The 18853-nt window shown below is 58.2% G+C and overlaps 1 protein-coding gene across 1 annotated transcript; it reads left to right on the top strand.

Annotated features, from left to right (window-relative positions):
- Positions 1 to 6818: 6818 nt before the first annotated feature.
- Positions 6819 to 18838, top strand: WDR81 (WD repeat domain 81). Its single transcript, XM_004604979.2, has 10 exons — positions 6819 to 10954; positions 12545 to 12652; positions 12840 to 13030; positions 13111 to 13301; positions 13725 to 13890; positions 13967 to 14132; positions 14815 to 15510; positions 16100 to 16245; positions 16505 to 16684; positions 17812 to 18838. The coding sequence occupies exons 1-10, from the start codon at positions 7252 to 7254 to the stop codon at positions 18130 to 18132; spliced, it is 5868 nt and encodes a 1955-aa protein (XP_004605036.2). The 5' UTR covers positions 6819 to 7251; the 3' UTR covers positions 18133 to 18838.
- The last annotated feature ends 15 nt before the right edge of the window (positions 18839 to 18853 follow it).

The following is an 18853-nucleotide window of genomic DNA, read 5'->3' as shown; positions in this document are numbered from 1 at the left end:
CTGACCAGGGAGTCAGGGTCACTCCAGGACAATCTTAGTGTGAAGTCCCAGAACTGACTTGGCAGGGCTGAGAGAAACTGAGCAGGGCCTTGGCCAAGCTTGGAAGAAAGAACTCTCACTAGCTCTCCCGTCCTCCATTCTCCTGAGCCCTACATAGCAGCTGTGGGCTCCCACCCAAGGCCTCTTCCCATTTTGTGTAACTGACTCTCACGCCCTTCCCCTTCCGTGCTACGGGGGCAGAGCTCCTGTAGCCTGTTGGTGGGTTTCTCAGCTTCAGTGCTCTGGACAGTTTGGCTGGATGATTTCTTGGGGCAGGAGGGGAGGAGTTGGGGGCACTTATTTCTGATTTTGTATTCAGGGATAACTCCTGGCGGGTCTCAGCAGACCATATGAGGTCTCAGGGATTCAACCCGGTAAGCCACATGCAAGGCGAGTGCTATATCTCCAGCTCTTAAGTAGTTTCTTGTGGTGGCTATTTTTTCTACATAGTAGCATGTCTGATAGGTGCCATTAGCAAATATATGCCCCTGCCCGCCGTGTGTGAGTGTGTGTGTGGGGGGGTGTATTTTAGGTCACACCCAGAGGTGCTCAGTCAGGGCTTATAGCCCAAAGCAAAGCAAGCACCCCTACTCCCTATATTATTGCTCCAGTCCCTCCCCTCCCCAGTCTAACAATCAATAGGGTCCCCAGACATTGCCATATATCCCAGGGGGGCCAGATCCTTCCCACCTAGTTAGACAAATCCTACCTCTTAAGCAGTCATAAACTTCATAAAGATTCTGTTTAGGTTGTTTGTTTTTGGTGTGTTCTTCATAAAGATTCTGTTTAGGTTGTTTGTTTTTGGTGTGTTGTTGTGGTGGTGGTAATGGTGGTGTGTGTGTGTGTGTGTGTGTGTGTGTGTGTGTGTGTGTGTGGTGTGTTTGGGTGGGGTGGGAGGGGCTCGAGTCACACCCATGAGTGCTCAGGGCTTATTCCTGGCTCTGGGATCACTCCTGATGGAGCTGGGGCCATATGATATGATGCCAGGGGTAAAATCCAGGTCAGCGGCATACAAGGCAAGCAACTTACCTTCAGGCCCTGAACATTCTCAACATCCATGGATTTCACTTTACTCATAAACAAGTCAGTGAATACAAAATTTAGAGTTTGGAGGGTTTAGGCACTTGCCTTGCATGGGACAGACCCTGGTTCAATCCCCAATACCACATACGGTTCCCCAACCCCTACCTGGGGTGGTTCCTGAACCAGGGCCGGGAGTAAGCCCTGAACACAGCTGGGTATGGCCCAAAGGTAAAGTAAATAAAATTAAGAATTCATTGTATTGTGATTTTTTTGTGGGGAAGGCAGTGTCAAGATGTAAGGCCTTTCTTACATAAGGGAAAAATGGTTCTACCACTGAGCCTGACTTTATTGTTTCAAGACAATTTTAAGACACTCTTTTTGTTTGTTTTGGCCACATCCGGTGCTCAGCCAAATACCCTGCCCATTGTACTATCATCCCAGTCCCCCCATTGTTGGAACTCTAAAAAAGATTCTGTTTGAAGATTGGAGACATAGTATAGGGGTTAAGACCCTTGCTCAAATGTAGCTGACCTTGGTTTGATCCAGGACTGGATGGCCCTTCAAGCATCCATGGAAGTGACTACCCTCACTCAAGCACAAAGCCAGGAGTAGTCCCTGAACACTCAGATGTGACCCAAGAACTACCGAAACAAAACAAAACAAAACAAAAAATCAATTATGTTTGAAACATCTAGCACTTAGCTTCTTTTTGGTGGGACCATCCCTGGCAGTGCTCAGGGCTAACTCCTGGCTTTGCTCTGAGATCTCCTGGTGGCCTTGGGGGAACACATTGTATACTGGGGATTGACTCTGGGTCGGCTGTGTACAAGGCAAACATCCTGTTCTCTGTACTACCTCTCCAGCCCCAGCACCTAGCTTCTTAATGATTCTTAAACTGTGGGTCATGACCCCATATGGGGTATTTTGATTAGGGAGGGCACAGAAATCTGTTTTAAGATAAATTCATGATTCACATACCTATTTTATATACCTCCGGTCATGTTAAAAACTCAGGCAACAGGGGCTGGAGCGATAGCACAGCGGGTAGGGCATTTGCCCTGCACGAGGCCGACCCGGGTCAATCCCCAGCATCCCATATGGTCCCCCAAGCACTGCCAGGAGTAATTCCTGAGTGCAAAGCCAGGAGTTACCCCTGAGCATCGCTGGGTGTGACTCAAAAAGCAAAAAAAACAAAAACAAAAACAAAAAACAAACTCAGGCAACAGTGGACAAGTTGAGGAACCCTCAGGGGGTTTATGCACGTTTTGCACCATGAGGCCTGGGTTTGGCCCTTGGCACCACATAATCCTTTGAGCACTAGAAGAAGCAACACAAAAGCACCAAGCCCCTGAGCATTGCCAGTGTGACCAAACACCCACCTTGCCCCTAAAGAAGCCCTACTCCAGCACAGCACCTGTCAGCTGGGCCATTAATGTAGCTCCCCTTTTCTCCTTGTCGTATCATCAAGAGACGAGACAAGTTCACTCATTTTGGCTAACTGCTGGGCAGAACCAGCCAATCTCCAGAATCAATCTCTCTCCTCTCTCTCTCTCTCTCTCTCTCTCTCTCTCTCTCTCTCTCTCTCTCTCTCCACACACACACACACACACAGTGGTACCACATAATCTCAAAGGATTATGTGGTGCTAAGGGCCAAACCTAGGCCTCATGGATATATATGAGAGAGAGAGCGCATTTTGGATATGGCCCCCATAGATATATATATGGGAACCATATTCAATAGTGCTCAAGGACTACTTCTAGTTCTGTACTCAGGAGTCACCCCTGGCAGTGCTTAGGAGACCACATGCAGTGCTGGGATTGAACTGGGGTACTGCCACCTACAAGTACCTTCCTCCAGTATTATCTCTCAGGCCTCAAGAAACTCAATATTGAGTTTGATCAAGGGGAATGAATAATTTGGTCCCAGATCTCCCAAAGTCCAGGGTGCTTGGTCTGGGATTTAGGGAGTATTTGGGTATAAAGCTGTTACAGAGGGGCTGAGTGATAGTACAGCGGGTAAGGTGCTTGCCTTGCACGTGTCTGTGACCCAGGTTCAATCTCTCTGCATTGTATGGTCCCCTAAGCTCCACTGGGAATGATTCCTTAGTGCAGAGTCAGGAGTAACCCCTGTGCACCACCAGATGTGACCCCCCAAAAAGAACCCTCTATAATTAAATAAATTAATAAAGCTGTTACATATGTATATATGCATATATATGTATATTATATATGTACATATCTCAAGAGATAGCCTTTGAGTTACCTGCATTAAAATTACCTGGGATACTTGTTACAAATTCAGAATCCTGGGCCAGATGGATAGTACAGCATGTAAAGTGCTTGCCTGGCATGCAGTGAATCCATGTTCAATCCTGGCAACACATAAGCCCTGCCAACAGTGATCCTTGAGCACAGGGACTGCAATAAGGCCTGAGCACTGCCAGGTGTTGCCCCCAAACCAAAATAAATAATTAAGAATTCAGGTTCCTGAGCCTGAGGTGAGGCTTGGTGTGAGGCTCCTTGCCTGCCATGTTTGAGGCCCTGAGTTTGATCCCTGGCACAGAGAAAAACAAAATTGGATTCCTCGATCTCACCATAGACAACTAAATCAGAAATAAGTCACAAAGCCTAAACCATAGCTTTAGAGGTTAGAAAGAGAAAGGCATCAGTCTCCCCACCTCATGTCTCAACTCAGTGCAGAGCCCCGAGTGTCTCAAAGGCCAGAGCATAGCCCCAAGGTCCCTGCACTGCACAGTCCCCATGAGTACACTGGGAGCTGCCTTTGAGAACCTCTGCTATGACCCCCCACAACAAAAACAAACAAAGAAACAAAATATTTCAGTGCAACTGGGCCCAGCAAGGGCATCCCTAACTCAAGGGAAGGAAGAATTTTGAAGAGGTTAAGCTTAGTTACACTCAAGGTCATTGATGCATTGCAAGTAAAAACCACTAGAGGGCAGGGCACGCACAGTCTTGCAGAAAGAAAAATTAACGCCTGCTAGGACTAATAAACTTAGACAAGAGCAAAAAAATCAAGTGAACCCAATTTTCTTGGTACCGAGAAGCAGAAACTGCTTCCTGTTCATCAAAATTTATCCTCTGGCCTCTGATTCTCAGACTAAGTTTGGGGAGTTAGCATTATCAAGAGACACCATTTTCTAGATGGAAAAAAAAATACATCACTAAGCAGTTGAGAGAACATTGGTATTAGAATGAGATGAGGGGGTAGCAGAGTGATAGTACAGTAAGTAGGGAGATTGCCTTGCAAGCAGTCAACCTGGGTTGGATCCCCGGCACTACATATTGTCCTCTGAGCTTACTAGGAGTGATCCCTGAGCAGAGACCTAGGAGTAAGCTCTGAGCACACTGTGGCGTGTGGCCCCCAAATAAAAATAAATTAAATAAATAAATGTAAAATTTGTTTAGAATGAGATGGGTGGGGTTTGAATTCTGGTTTTGGCATCACCTAGATGTGTGAACGGAGGCAGGTCACAAAGAGTAGTCAACTTCCTCATACTAAAATAGATAAAATGGGGCCGGAACTATAGTACAGGGGTAGCGTGCTTGCTTTGCACGTAGCTGACCCGGGTTTGATTCTAGCACTTTATAAAATCCCCTGAATACTACCAGGAGTGATCTCTGAGCACAGAACCAGGAGTAAGCCCTGGGCATTGCCAGGTGTGGCCCAACCCCTCCTCCCCGCTATCCCTACCCCCCACAAAAAAATAAAACTAAACTAAAATGAGATAAAATATGTTCTTCAGGCAAGCATTCTCTATCTTGGAGATTCACCCACATCTTAATCTGAGGTGTGTACAATGACTTTTCTGGAGAAGCCCATGTTCTCTTTCCCTCATCTCTTTGTCTCATAGTTTCATAAAATAATGTCTCATAATTTTCTAAAATGAAACTATTCTACTTGGGCACAAAATATCTATCTTCTTCATGGGGTTGTGGTGAACATAAAACAAAATAAGAATGCAAGAGCTTAGTCTGGTGCCTGGCTCCTAGGCAGTGCTCCATGATGGAAGGTGGAGTCACGTGACTGAGCACACTGGGATTCCAACGGCCCCTTGGAGGATCCTCCCTCCCTTCCTTGTGCTGTTTCTGCAATGAGGTGCACTACAGCTTGCATATTTTGTGGTGCTGAGGATCCTTGGGGTGGGATTTCTGAGCCAGCGTCCTGGTCCCAACGCTTTCATTTCCCTTAAGTGCCCTTCTGGACCCTCGAACCCTCCACAACCAGCTCCTGCTTGAGGCCAACTTTCCTAGCAGCAAGACTCAGGAAACAAAGGCTCAAACCTGAACCTGTGGTTTCATTGTGGAAGACAGTCTAAACTATTCTGCAGATGTGTGCACACCAAGATCTTTGAAGGATTGGTGTCCTCTGGGGATTAGCTCTCTGGGGTCTCCTCCTTCTTCCTGCATCCTCCCCCTAGCCACCGTGTCTGCAGGCTCTAACCACAGTGGGCAGCCTCAAGACTGCTACAGGAAGTGGGGCGTAGACGTTTCCTCCTAAGAACTCCAAGCCTCTGGGCCACTTCTCTTAGATGGCCTGGATTTTTATTAAAATAAATTGGGGGTGCAGGGGAGGATCCTTTTGGGGCTCAGAGGCTGCTCCTGGATCCCTATAGTGCCAGAGACGGAACTGGGACTTTCTGCGTTTGAAGATCACTCTCCAGCCCCAGAAGTTTAAACCTCTTTTATTTATTTTGGTGTCATACCCTGCTGTGCTTGACAGCTACTCCCAACTCTGCTCAGAGGTTGCTCCTGGAGGTGCTCAGTGCTGGTCTGTGTTTGCGCACGTATGTGTGTATGTGTCGCTCCTAATTGGAGGGGGGGTGGGGTGTTGTTCCCATACCAGCTCATGCATGTGTATATTTATCTTCCTAACCCGGACATCCTGCATGCAAATGCATGCATGTGCTCAGCCTATTGAGCTACGGAGTAATTTCATTTTAAATGATGAGGCGGAGGCAGGCCGCTTGCCTTCCATGCAGCTGACCAGGGTTTGATCCCAGACATCCCATATGGTCTCCTGAGATTCCCCAGGATCCAGCCCTCAGCGAAGAGCCAGTAATAAGTCCTGAGCATCGCAGGGTGTGGCCTAAACACTAAAACAGATTTTTAAAAGAAAGGTCTTAAGGATTTGGGGGGGGAAGGGCCCCAGGGCAGCAAGTCTCTGTTTCATCATATAGCCAACTCTGTGGTGGCTCTTGGTTTTCACCACTGTAAATTATAAACAATAATAAAAGCTCTCCCTACTCGCAGAGGGCTGATGGTGAGGGCGGAATGAAAATTACCTACCTATGCTATGTTTTGGAAAATTAAAAGCTCCTTTTGTTTTGGGGCCACACCCTGCAGTGCTGAGGTGCTGTGGGGCCCCCGCCTGGTGCTCTGAGGTCTCTTCCGCAAAACCCGGGGAAGTTCCAAGTTCTTTTCCCTCCCTCCCTCCCTCCCTCCCTCCCTTCCTTCCTTCCTTCCTCCCTTCCTTCCACCCTTCCTTCCTTCTTTTGGTACCACACCCTGCAGTGTTCAGGGCTTATTCCCGGCAGGCTCAGAGGACCATAGGAAATGTGCCAGGCAAGCGCCCTACCCGCCGCACCATCGCTCTGAGGCGCGGAAAGAGTCTGAATTCACAAGCCCCCAGGTCGTGGAGGGAGAGCTATACTGGACCTCAGGGGTCGCCTCTGTAAAAGCAGGTTGGAGGGGGAGGCAGAACCGATCGTTTAAAAACTGGGGTCTCTGGACAGAGCCTCTCTCCCTCCGCCGAGGGGCGTTCCGGAGCGGCCGGGAGGCGGCGGGAAGGAGGAGGAGCGACCGCCGCAGGCCGGGGCCGGGAGGGGGCTGGGAGGGGGCCCCGAGCGGGGCGGGCGGCGGGAGGCGGGGTCGGCGCGCCCAGCCCAGCCACGTGCGGTTGTTTCCGTGCCGGGCGGTCACGTGAGCCGCGTCAGCTGACCCGTCACGGCGGAGCCTGGCGCTGGCGCCCCGCTGCCCCAGCCCCGCCGCGCCGCGCCGGAGCGCTGGACCCTGCGCAGGGGTAAGAGTGTCCCCGCTCTCCCCTCCTGCGGCCTCTGCGCGCCCCGGCCGCCCCCGGCCCAGCCCCTGGCCCTAACCCCGCGCAGCGCGCCGGGCCCGGCACCCCGGAAGCCGCCGCCCCGCGCTGCCCCCAGGTGTCCTGGAGGGGATGGCCCTGGGGAGCAAGCGGCGGGAAATTGCTCCCAGCGCGGCGGCGCCGGCCTGGTCCCCGCCCCCGAACCCGGACATGCAGGAACTGCTCCAGCGAGTGGAGCGGGACCTCAACATCGATGCCCGGCAGCTGGCCCCGGCCCCAGGGGGCACCCACGTGGTGGCTCTCGTGCCCGCACGCTGGCTGGCCAGCATCCGCGAACGCCGGCTGCCCCCGGGCCCCTGTCCCCGGGCTGAGGGGCTGGGCGAAGCGGAAGTCAGGACGCTCCTGCAGCGCTCAGTGCAGAGGCTGCCTCCGGGCTGGACGCGCGTGGAGGTGCACGGGCTGCGGAAACGGAGGCTGGCCTACCCGTTGGGCGGTGGCCTGTCCTCCGAGGACGGCTCGGGCAGCCCGGAGACCCTCAATCGCTTCATGCGGGATGTGGCTGCCCAGAATTATCGGAACCTGTGGCGCCATGCTTATCAGACTTACGGGCAGCCCTACAGCCATAGTCCTCCCCCCTTAGCTGGGCCTGCCCTGGACTCAGTCCGACAGGCTCTTCAGAGGGTCTATGGGTGCCCGTTCCTGCCCTTGGGGGAAGCCACTCCGTGCCCATCCCATATCAGAGATGGTCCCTGCCCTCCAAGGGCCAGCCCTGCCTGTCCCAGCCTTCTGAGAGCTGAGGCCCTGCTGGAATCCCCAGAGATGCTCTACGTGCTCCATCCCTACATGCAGTTCTCCCTGCATGATGTGGTCACCTTCAGCCCTGCCAAACTGACTAACAGCCAAGCCAAGGTGCTCTTCATTCTCTTCCGCGTGCTGCGGGCCATGGAGGCCTGTCACCGCCAGGGACTTGCCTGTGGGGCCCTGTCTCTGCACCACATCGCGGTGGATGAGAAGCTGTGCAGTGAACTCCGGCTGGACCTGAGTGCTTATGAGAGGCCAGAGGAGGATGAGGACCGGGATATCCCTGTAAGCAGGACAGGGCCGGCCGTTAAGCCTGCAGAAGCAGAGGAACGGGCCGTGGGGAATGCCGCTTGCCAGGAGGAACTGAGGGGTCTTGTTCTGGACTGGGTCCACGGCCGCATCAGCAACTTCCACTACCTCATGCAGCTGAATCGGCTGGCGGGACGCCGGCAGGGGGACCCCAACTACCACCCTGTGTTGCCTTGGGTGGTGGATTTCACCACACCGCACGGGCGCTTCCGGGACCTGTGCAAGTCAAAGTTCCGCCTCAACAAGGGGGACAAGCAGCTGGACTTCACCTACGAGATGACGAGGCAGGCATTTGTCGCAGGCGGCACCGGGGGTGGGGAGCCCCCCCACGTGCCTCACCACATCTCTGACGTGCTCTCGGACATCACCTACTATGTGTACAAGGCACGGCGCACGCCCCGCTCCGTGCTCTGTGGACATGTGAGGGCTCAGTGGGAGCCCCACGAGTACCCCGCCAGCATGGAGCGGATGCAGAATTGGACTCCTGACGAATGCATCCCCGAGTTCTACACCGACCCCTCTATTTTCCGTTCCATCCATCCTGATATGCCAGATCTGGACGTGCCAGCCTGGTGCAGCTCCGGCCAGGAATTTGTGGCAGCCCACCGGGCACTGCTGGAGAGCCGTGAGGTGTCGCAGGACCTGCACCACTGGATCGATCTCACCTTCGGCTACAAGCTCCAGGGCAAGGAGGCAGTGAAGGAGAAGAATGTGTGTCTGCACCTGGTGGACGCACACACGCACCTCACCAGCTTTGGTGTCGTGCAGCTCTTTGACCAGCCACACCCCCGGCGCCTGGCCGGGGCACCTGCCCTGGCCCCTGAGCCTCCACTCATCCCCAGGCTGTTGTTCCAGACCATCCAGGAGAGTACTGGCCGGGAGGACTTCCCAGGCCAGCTTCCAAACGGGGCAGGCCGACTGGTTTTGGAGGCTACCCCGTGTGTGACTGGTTGGAGCCGGGACCGGCAGGTGGCGGGGGAAGATGACTTGGAGCAGGCCACCGAAGCTCTGGATTCCATCGCCCTAGCCGGGAGAGCTGCTGACCAGCTGGGCCCCTCCGCCTCCTCCTCACCTTCCTCCTCTGCCTCTGCCTCCATTCAGGGGCCCCCGAGCCTCCTTTCTTTCTCAGTGGCCTCTGCCTCTCGTCCTAGCCGCAGGAGCAAAGTGGCAGGCACAGACCTGGGGGACGGGGAGGAGGGGAAGATTCTGCTCCCCGAGGGCTTCAACCCCTTGCAGGCCCTGGAAGAGGTGGAGAAACTCGGCCACTTCCTGACCAAAGGCCTCGGAGGCCAGTTGGAGGTGGCAGAGAAGCCCCAGCTCCGTTCCCCCGTGCAGCTCCGGGACCTCTTCCACCGCGACATGCAGGCGCTGGGGGTCCTACTGGCCGAGATGGTATTTGCCACCCGTGTCCGAACGCTGCAACCAGATGCGCCTTTGTGGATGCGCTTTGAAGCGGTTCGGGGACTCTGCATGCGCCACCCCAAGGAGATCCCTGTGTCTCTGCAGCCCGTGCTGGATGTGCTCCTGCAGCTGAGCGGACCTGAAGGCCTCGTGGGTCCCCGGGGGAAGCCAGACCCCTTGTTTGCCTACAGACCCATCTCCCAGGGGTTGCCCCCACCCTGCCCGACCCAGCTCCTCAGCCCCTTCAGCTCTGTGGTCCCCTTTCCACCCTACTTCCCGGCGCTGCACAAGTTCATCCTCCTGTACCAGTCACGGCGCGTGGAGGACGAGGCCCAGGGCCGCGAGCTGGTCTTCAGCCTGTGGCAGCATCTGGGTGCCGTGCTGAATGACATCACCCCCGAGGGTCTGGAGATCCTGCTGCCTTTTGTGCTGTCCCTCATGTCCGAGGAGCACACGGCTGTCTACACAGCCTGGTATCTCTTTGAGCCCGTGGCCAAGTCCCTGGGCCCCAAAAATGCCAATAAGTACCTCCTGAAGCCTCTCATCGGGGCCTACGAGAGCCCCTGCCGGCTCCACGGCCGCTTCTACCTGTACACTGACTGCTTCGTGGCCCAGCTGATGGCGCGGCTGGGGCTGCAGGCCTTCCTCGTGCATCTGCTGCCCCACGTCCTGCAGGTGCTGGCCGGGGTGGAGGCCTCCCCGGAGGAGAGCAAGGGCCTGGCAGGGGCTGCTGAGGACGAAGAGAATGAGCCCCCGGGGGCCAGGCCCAGCTCTTGTGCCTTCGGGGAAGAGATTCAGATGGATGAGGAGCCGGCTGCCGCCTCAGGCCTGGGGCTTCCGGACTACACATCTGGCGTCAGCTTCCGAGACCAGGCCGACCTCCCTGAGACCGAGGACTTCCAGACTGGCCTCTATGTGACTGCGTCCCCGCAGCCCCAGGAGGCCGAGGCCGTGAGTCTCGGCCGGCTGAGTGACAAGAGCAGCACTAGCGAGACCTCTCTGGGCGAGGAGCGGGCGGCAGACGAGGGGGCCGCACCCCTGGACAAGAGCAGCCTCAGGTCGGGTGATAGCAGCCAGGACCTGAAGCAGAGCGAGGGATCCGAGGACGAGGAAGAGGAGGAGGAGGAAGGCTGTGTGGTGCTGGAGGAGGAGGAGGAGGGCGAGGGCGAGCCGGAGGAGGGCCCCGGGGGCGCTGAGCTCACTCTCGCCGACACGGTGCTGTCCATGGAGACGGTGGTGGCTGGTGGCGGCGGGACAGACCAGGAGGAAGAAGAGGAACCGCTGACGGAGCAGTCAGAGGACAAAGAGCAGAAGATCCTTCTAGGTGAGTCCGCAGCCCTGAGGTGTGGCTCAGACACCCGTGTTTCAGCAGCGTCTGCTGAACTCCCTGTGGCCTGCAGCGGGTCGCCCGGATGCATGACCCAGACCCAGGGATGTCCCCCGGGAGTGTTTAGTTTTACTTTTGGTGTTTGAGACACACCCAGCAGTGCTCAGGGCTTCCTCTTGGCTCTGAGCTCATGGATCACTCCTGGTGGACTTGGAGAACCATGGCCAGGTTGGGGATGTGGCTTAAGTGGTAGATTAGATCTCTTGCATCGGTGAGGTCCTGGTTTGACTCCCAGCACCATGTGACCTCCTGAAGCCCACCACCAGCAGTGGCCCCGTGCAACTAACCACAGGAGTCAGGGTGGCCAGGTCTGCAGCAGGATGGACATTCCAGGCAGAGGGACCCACTTGTGCACCCACAGCTCTGAGGCATCCGTGTGCTTCTTTACTTCTTCGTCTGTGCTCTCTCACTCGCGCTCGTGCTCTCTCTCTCTCTTTCTCTCTAATTGACTTCTGGGCCACACTCAGCAGTGCTCAGGGGTTACTCTTGGCTCTGCACACAGGAATTACTCCTTGCAGTGCTCTGGGGATCGTATGGGATGCTGGGGAATCTAACCTGGGTCAGTCCTGTGCAAGGTAAACTCCCTACCTACTGTGCTGTTGCTCAGGCTCTACTCTCTCACTCTCTTGCTCTTTTACTCTCTTTTTACTTGAGGCGGCAGTTTGGACTACACCCAGCAATTCTCAGGTCTTACTCCTGGCTCTGCTCTTTTTGACCATGAACAAGCCAAGTGCCTTAACCCCTGTTCTTATCTCACCAGCCCCTTCTTATCTTTGTGAAATAGGGGCCACATCCAGCAATACACAGGGGACTTGGGCCATTGCTTTGGTGCTCGGCGCGGGGATCACATGCAATGGTGCTTGTGAGGCTGTGGTGCTGGGGATCAAGCTCAACCAGTTGAGCTACATCCTTGGCCCTGTCATGGTTCTTTCAATCAGTGGAAGGCCAATATGGGGTGCCAGAGCAATAGTACAGTGGGTAGATGCACTTGCCTTGCACGCAGCCAACCCAGGTTTGATCCCCAGGCATCCCATATGGCCCCCCTGAACACTGCCAGGAGTAATTCCTGAGCGCAGAGCCAGGAATAACCTCTGAGCGTGGCTGGGTGTGATCCAAAAACCAGAAGTGTTTGGAAAGACCAAAGCAATAGTACAGTGGATGGGGCATTTGCCTTGCATGTGGCTGACCCTGGTTTAATCCCTGGCATCACATATGGTCCTTCTGAGCCCTTCAGGAGTGATCCCTGAGTGTGGGCCGGGAGTAAGCCCTGAGCATCGACGGGTGTAGCCTCCCCCATCACCCCAGGCAAAAGGCTAATGTATTTAGACTGAGAGAATTGGGAAGATGGAGGGCAGGTGGGGAGACAGCAGGGGCCTGGGGGCTGTCATTCGGAGCAGAGGCCCACAGACTACCATGCTCTGCTCAGTGCACAGTGGGACGGGGGCTGGTGGCAGGTGCCCCTGTCTGTGGGACGGGAGGGGCAGGCCACAGTTATCTCCTGAGCTCAGGTCTGCTCGTGCTCTGCAGATACAGCCTGCAAGACGGTTCGCTGGCTCTCCGCCAAGCTCGGCCCCACGGTCACCTCTCGCCACGTGGCCCGGAACCTGCTGCGCCTGCTGACGTCTTGCTACGTGGGTAAGTCCTGCGGTCTGTGCGGCCGGGGGCTTCCCGCCGGGCCCTTGCCCTCTGTGGACTCTCACTTTCTGTCTCAGACCAGCCCCTGGTGGGGTGCTGGGTTCCCCCCCAGGGCAGCGGGCAGCCCCCTGGGTGAGCCTGCCTGCCTCCCTCTGGGAGCTCCTCAAGGCGGCGCCCTTCCTGGCAGGGCCCACCCGGCAGCAGTTCACGGTGAGCAGCGTGGAGAGCCCCCCGCTGAGTGCCGGCAACATCTACCAGAAGAGACCCGTGCTGGGTGATGTGGTGTCGGCGCCCGTGCTCAGCTGCCTCCTGCACATCGCACGCCTATACGGGGAGCCCGTGCTCACCTACCAGTACCTGCCCTACATCAGCTACCTGGTCAGTGTCTCGGCACAGGCCCCAGGGGCGGGAGGCAGCGGGGCCTCTGGGCCTGGCTCTCATCTACCCTGTGGCCCTAGGTGGCCCTGGGGGGCACCTCCAGTCCCAGTCGACTTAATAGTCGTAAGGAGGCGGGGCTGCTGGCTGCCGTGACGCTGACCCAGAAGATCATCGTGTACCTGTCGGACACCACCCTCATGGACATCCTGCCCCGCATCAGCCACGAGGTCCTGCTGCCAGTGCTCAGCTTCCTCACTTCCCTCGTCACAGGGTGCGCCGAGGGGGCTACTTGGGAGGGGTCCGGGAGAGTCCAGTGGCCCTGTCAAGAGCCCAGGTGCGGGGCTGGAGCGATAGCACAGAGGGTAGGGCATTTGCCTTGCACACAGCCGACCCAAGTTCAATTCCCAGCATCCCATCTGGTCCCCTGAGCACCGCCAGGAGTAATTCCTGAGTGCAGAGCCAGGAGTAACCCCTGAGCATCGCCGGTGTGACCCAGAAAGCCAGGAAAAAAAAAAGAGTCCAGGTTTTTGTGACAGCTGTGTGGCCCTGAGCGAATCGCACCTTCCCATGCCTCAGTTTCCTCATGTGGTGTAGCCCCATGGGTCTGGGAACTTGCTTCCTCTGACCATTTTTGCATTGATTCTGGCTGAGGCCCATGGAGTGGCGGGCCGGGCCCCATGAGCTCTGTTTCCAGTTTCCCGAGCGGGGCTCAGGCCCGGACGGTGCTGTGCATGAAGACCATCAGCCTCATCGCCCTCATCTGCCTGCGCATCGGACAGGAGATGGTTCAGCAGCACCTGAGCGAGCCCGTGGCCACCTTCTTCCAGGTCTTCTCTCAGCTGCACGAGCTCCAGCAGCAGGTGGGCAGCGCTGCCTGGCGGGGTGGACAGGGCCCGGGCGTGGCCGGGGCTGACTCCCGGGGCTTCCTGGCTGCAGGATCTGAAGCTGGATTCGTCAGGCCGTGGAGAGGGCCAGCTGCCAGAGGTGACCTTCTCTGACGGGCAGCAGCGGCTGGTGGACCCTGCTCTGCTGGACGAGCTGCAGAAGGTGTTCACCCTGGAGATGGCGTACACCATCTACGTGCCCTTCTCCTGCCTGTTGGGTACTGCCCCATCTCCTGCCCTTAGCCTCAGGGCTCGGTCCCTTCCCCGGGAGGGCCCCGCGTTCCTCCCATCCCACCACCAAGTTAGTAGCCAGTATTAAGCCAGTTTCTGGGCCTGAGCAAAGGGAGCCTGCTCAGCCTTCTTCAGCCTTTTCACACCTGTGGACCGGCAGTGGGCCGTTTGCTAGTGGTCAAAGACCTTAGATCTGGCCTCAGAACCTGAGTCCTAGGGGTTGAATAAACAGACACAAGTGTTGGTGGAGGAGGCGAACGAACCCTGGGGAAGGCAGAGAGGTGGGCCCCTGCGCCTCCTGCCAGGACTGAGCTGTCCTATGCATGCCTGAGCCTGGCCCTTGGGGCATGTGACCCCGCACAAGTGCTCCGCCCTTGGCTGCAGATGTCTCACCCCTCTGAAGTCAGGGCAGGAGGCTGGACACAGCTCCTGTTCCGTTCTCCTGACACCCAAAGGAGCCTGCCACACAGAAGGGGTCTTGAATACACCCTGAAGCCACATTCTGCCGGGGAGAAAGCGGTTTTGTGAGGAAGAACCATATTCCCAGCATTCCCACATCCCGGGCCTGCCTCCCGTAGTTCCCAGGTGCTTGGGCCGGGAGGTGGCAGCTGCCTGAGGTCTCCCCTGATCTCAGGAACGACCCTCCCCCTGCCACCGTTCCCCATCCAGGTGACATCATCCGGAAAGTCATCCCCAACCACGAACTGGTTGGAGAGCTGGCGGGGCTGTACCTGGAGAGCATCAGTTCCAGCGGCCACAACCTGGCCAGCACAGAGCCCATGGCACCCAGCACGGGCCCCGAGTGGGACCCCCACTCGGCCGGGGCCTGCAGCCAGGATGACGGCCGCTCAGGGACCTTCGGGAGCGTGCTGGTGGGCAACCGCATCCAGATCCCCAGCGGCTCCCAGGCCGACAGCCCCGGGCCCCTGGGCCCCATCTCCGGGGCGGGCGTTGGCGGAGGCCTGGGCAGCGAGAGCGAGGACAACGCGCTGAAGCGGGAGCTGCCCCGGAGCGCGCATGGGCTGAGCGGGAACTGGCTGGCCTACTGGCAGTACGAGATCGGCGTCAGCCAGCACGACGCCCACTTCCACTTCCACCAGATCCGCCTGCAGAGCTTCCCGGGCCACTCGGGGGCCGTCAAGTGCGTGGCCCCCCTCGGCGGCGAGGACTTCTTCCTGAGCGGCAGCAAGGACCGCACTGTGCGCCTCTGGCCGCTCTACAACTCCGGCGACGGCACGAGTGAGACGGCGCCACGCCTCGTCTACTCCCAGCACCGCAAGAGCGTCTTCTTCGCCGGCCAGCTGGAGGGCCCGCAGTGCGTGGTGACCTGCGACGGGGCTGTGCACGTCTGGGACCCCTTCACGGGTGAGTGGGCCCCCGGGGAGCCCCGTAGTGAGGCTGCCGGCCTGGGATTGAGGCCACACGGGCAGGGGGGTCTGCGGGGTGGGCAGGCTACCTGGTTCCAGGGCCTCCCACCGAGACTACACAGAACAGCCGGGCCTCGAACCCAGGCCACCTGCATTTGGTCAGCTCTGCCAATGCCCTGGCTGAGCAGCCTTGAGCAAGTCGCTTGGCCTCAGAAGATCCTGTTTTCCTCATTGTCGAAGCAATTGGCTGCGAAGTGACCGCACAGAGAGTGGCTCAGCGTGTGGCGTGTGCTGCGTTTGGTAGCTGCTTGCTTGAGTCTTCACTGGCATCTTCATTTGGGGGGTGGGATATCAGGTTGGAAGGGGTGGGGGACCAGCACTGCAGGTGATGGGGAAGGACTGTGGTGCTGAGACCAGGCTGCTTCCAGGTGGGGGGCAGCTGGCTGGCCATGGGCACGGGATGTGGGGGCCAGAGGCTTCTGGAATATGGCAGCAGGAAGGGAGCAGGCCAGGGGCTTCGGGAGGCAGGCACTTTCAGCAATGGCTGGGCCCCCAGATCTGCTGACCCTGTCCCCCTTCCTTCCCAGGGAAGACCATCCGCACGGTGGAGCCCTCAGACAGCCGCATGCCCCTGACGGCGGTGGCTCTCATGCCCGCCCCCCACACCAGCATCACCATGGCCAGCTCCGACTCCACTCTGCGCTTTGTGGACTGCAGGAAGCCTGGCCTACAGGTCAGGGGTGTTCAGTGCCCTGAGCGCGGGCGTGTAGGGAGGAGTGACCCCGCCAGGGGCCAGGGCATCATTCGTCTTGGGAGACCTGCCACCACCCCAGCAGCAGCAGACCCTGGGGTTGGCCATCTGGCCTTTGGATGGTGGGGTGGGGGCAGAAACCGACGTTTAGTTCTTCCACTGGGGGAGGGCTTGGGGACCGCAGGGGAGCAGCGGGCCGGAGTGTGGGGTCACCTCAGCGTCTGTCTTTCCTTGCCGGCAGCATGAGTTCCGTCTGGGAGGCGGGCTGAGCCCCGGGCTTGTCCGCTCCCTGGCTGTCAGCCCCAGTGGCCGGAGCGTTGTGGCCGGCTTCTCCTCGGGCTTCATGGTGCTCCTGGACACACGCACAGGCCTGGTTCTTCGAGGCTGGCCGGCCCACGAGGGGGACATCCTGCAGATCAAGGTGACGCCCCGGCTCCCCTTCCCCTCCCCAGCTCAGGGCTGAACCGGGCCCCTCCCCTCACCCCAGAACCCACAGGTTGGGATGGGTGGGTGGGGGTCAGTTTCTTTGCAGGGGGATGCAGGATGTGGGGGGGCTCGGCAGGAGGTAGCCTTGGGGGCGGAGGCCCGGAGGCCGAGCTGACGCTGCTGCTCCCCGGGGTGTTCTAATGAGTAACCCTTGTCCATATTTGTCTTGCTTGGACCATCAGGGGTCAGGCTGTGTCCGTGACCCAGCGCAGGTTAAATAAAGCTCAGCTGAGTGACTGTTTACCGCCCCCAGACCACTGAGCAGAGTCCATGCCCCCTGCTGGGCTGCCCTGTGCGGGAGAGGGCCAAGCCTGGCACGGGAATCCTGCTCTGCTGCCCTGTTCCCAATCATGGTCATCGGGGAGGCACCGGACAGGAATGGGGCGGGGGAAGGGGGCTCCTCCACCACAGGGACGGGCTCTCAGTGGCGGGGCCAGCTGCCCCGGCTTCTCCCAGAGGGTCCTTCCTCCAGGAACCCTGGCCGGTTCTCCAGGACTGTGAAAGGAGGCTCCAGGGCCGGCCTGGGTGTCACTCTCGGCAGCAGCACCTGCTGGCCTTGTGACCTCGGTCGGGTTGCTGGATTTCTTTGAACCTCAGTGTTTTCTTCTGTAAAGTGGAAACAAGGACAGCAGCTACCTCATAGTGTCCTTTTTTGTTTTTTGTTTTGGGGCTACACCCAGCAGTGCTCAGGGCTGGTTCCTGGGGGGGCTCGGGACCGTATGGGGTACTGGGGATCAAACCGAGGTTTACCATGTCCAAGGCAAGTGCCTTACCCGCTGTGCTATTGCTCCAGTCCTCTCTAGATGGACTATGGTGAGGCCTGGCCAGGTGCTTAGTTACAACGATGGCCAGGCCGACTCACCACTGACTCACCCCCTAATTCGGTGTGTGTTTGTGGGGGGGGGAGTTGAAGGGGAGGAGTGTCCCTTCAGCCCCACACTCAGGGCTCTGCCTTGCTGGACGCTGTGGGAGGCATCAGGGAGACCCGGGGCTGGGCATGTGGCGGGGACCAGGGAGGGGTCCGCGTCCAGGCCCCACTGAGGCTCTGCTGTCCCTGGGCAGGCCGTGGAGGGCAGCATCTTGGTCAGCTCCTCATCCGATCACTCCCTGACCGTGTGGAAGGAGCTGGAACAGAAGCCCACACACCACTACAAGTCGGCCTCTGACCCCATCCACACCTTCGACCTGTACGGCAGCGAGGTGGTCACCGGCACCGTGGCCAACAAGATCGGTGTCTGCTCGCTGCTCGAGCCGCCGTCGCAGGCCACCACCAAGCTCAGCTCAGAGAACTTCAAGGGCACACTCACCAGCCTGGCCTTGCTGCCCACCAAGCGGCACCTCTTACTGGGCTCGGACAACGGCGTCATCCGCCTCTTGGCCTAGACTAGGGGTGGATGAGCAGACACCCTCCCCCCCAGGCTCCCCTCCCCGCTTCCCCACTGCAGCTGCTCCCAGACCCGTCCCAGGACCTGTGCCGCCGGCAGGAAGCTGGGAGAAGGCACCCTTGCGCTCTGCCCGCCGTGTCCACCTGGGAGAGGGCCATTCTGGGAAGGGAGGGAAGATGGGCCCAGCCCCGCTCGTCTCCGCCAAGACGCCCCCTCCCTGGCTGGATTCCGTCCGCCCCGTCCTGCAGGGACAGAGAAGCCCGGGGCTGCCAGGCTCCTGGGGGCTGGCCGTGGCCCAGGCTGTGGCTACGAGCCTTGAGCTGGAGTCTAAGTGTCCACCCAGCCAGGCCCTGCCCAGGGTGGGAATGCAGGGGAAGAGGCAGAGCGGGAGAGGGCGGTGGACTGGACCGCCTGGTGCCCGGCAGGAGCACCCCCATGCCTTGCCTGGCCCCCCCCACCACCACCACCACAGTGTTTGTGCCTTGAGCTGAGGAGGCAGCCCCCTGCCCCGGCCCTCCGTCCCTGGGAGGTGGCCCATAGACCTGAGAGAAGGAGGCGAGAAGACTCCTCTCTGCATCTCAGGTCTCTCCCAGAGCACCCCTGGGCCCCCCTTCCAGACCAGAGATGAGGTCTGGGGCAGGCCCTGCCGCCTCCTCACATTTGCAATAGATGTAAATATGACCAATAAATCCTGCGGAAAGCCATGGAACGCCAGGAGA

Source organism: Sorex araneus, chromosome 3 (assembly GCF_027595985.1).
Source record: "Sorex araneus isolate mSorAra2 chromosome 3, mSorAra2.pri, whole genome shotgun sequence".
Classification (NCBI taxonomy): Eukaryota; Metazoa; Chordata; class Mammalia; order Eulipotyphla; family Soricidae; genus Sorex; species Sorex araneus.
Note: the sequence above shows the minus strand (reverse complement) of the source record. Positions and strands in the feature narration are given on the sequence as shown.

What these genes read in the sequence shown, in the direction of transcription:
- WDR81 (XM_004604979.2), top strand. Translation starts at nt 7,252, where the DNA reads ATGGCCCTGGGGAGCAAGCGGCGGGAAATTGCTCCCAGCGCGGCGGCG. An exon ending in GCCCTTCTCCTGCCTGTTGG is followed by an intron (nt 14,133 to 14,814) that starts GTACTGCCCCAT and finishes TTCCCCATCCAG; the next exon opens with GTGACATCATCCGGAAAGTC. An exon ending in GGGACATCCTGCAGATCAAG is followed by an intron (nt 16,685 to 17,811) that starts GTGACGCCCCGG and finishes GTCCCTGGGCAG; the next exon opens with GCCGTGGAGGGCAGCATCTT.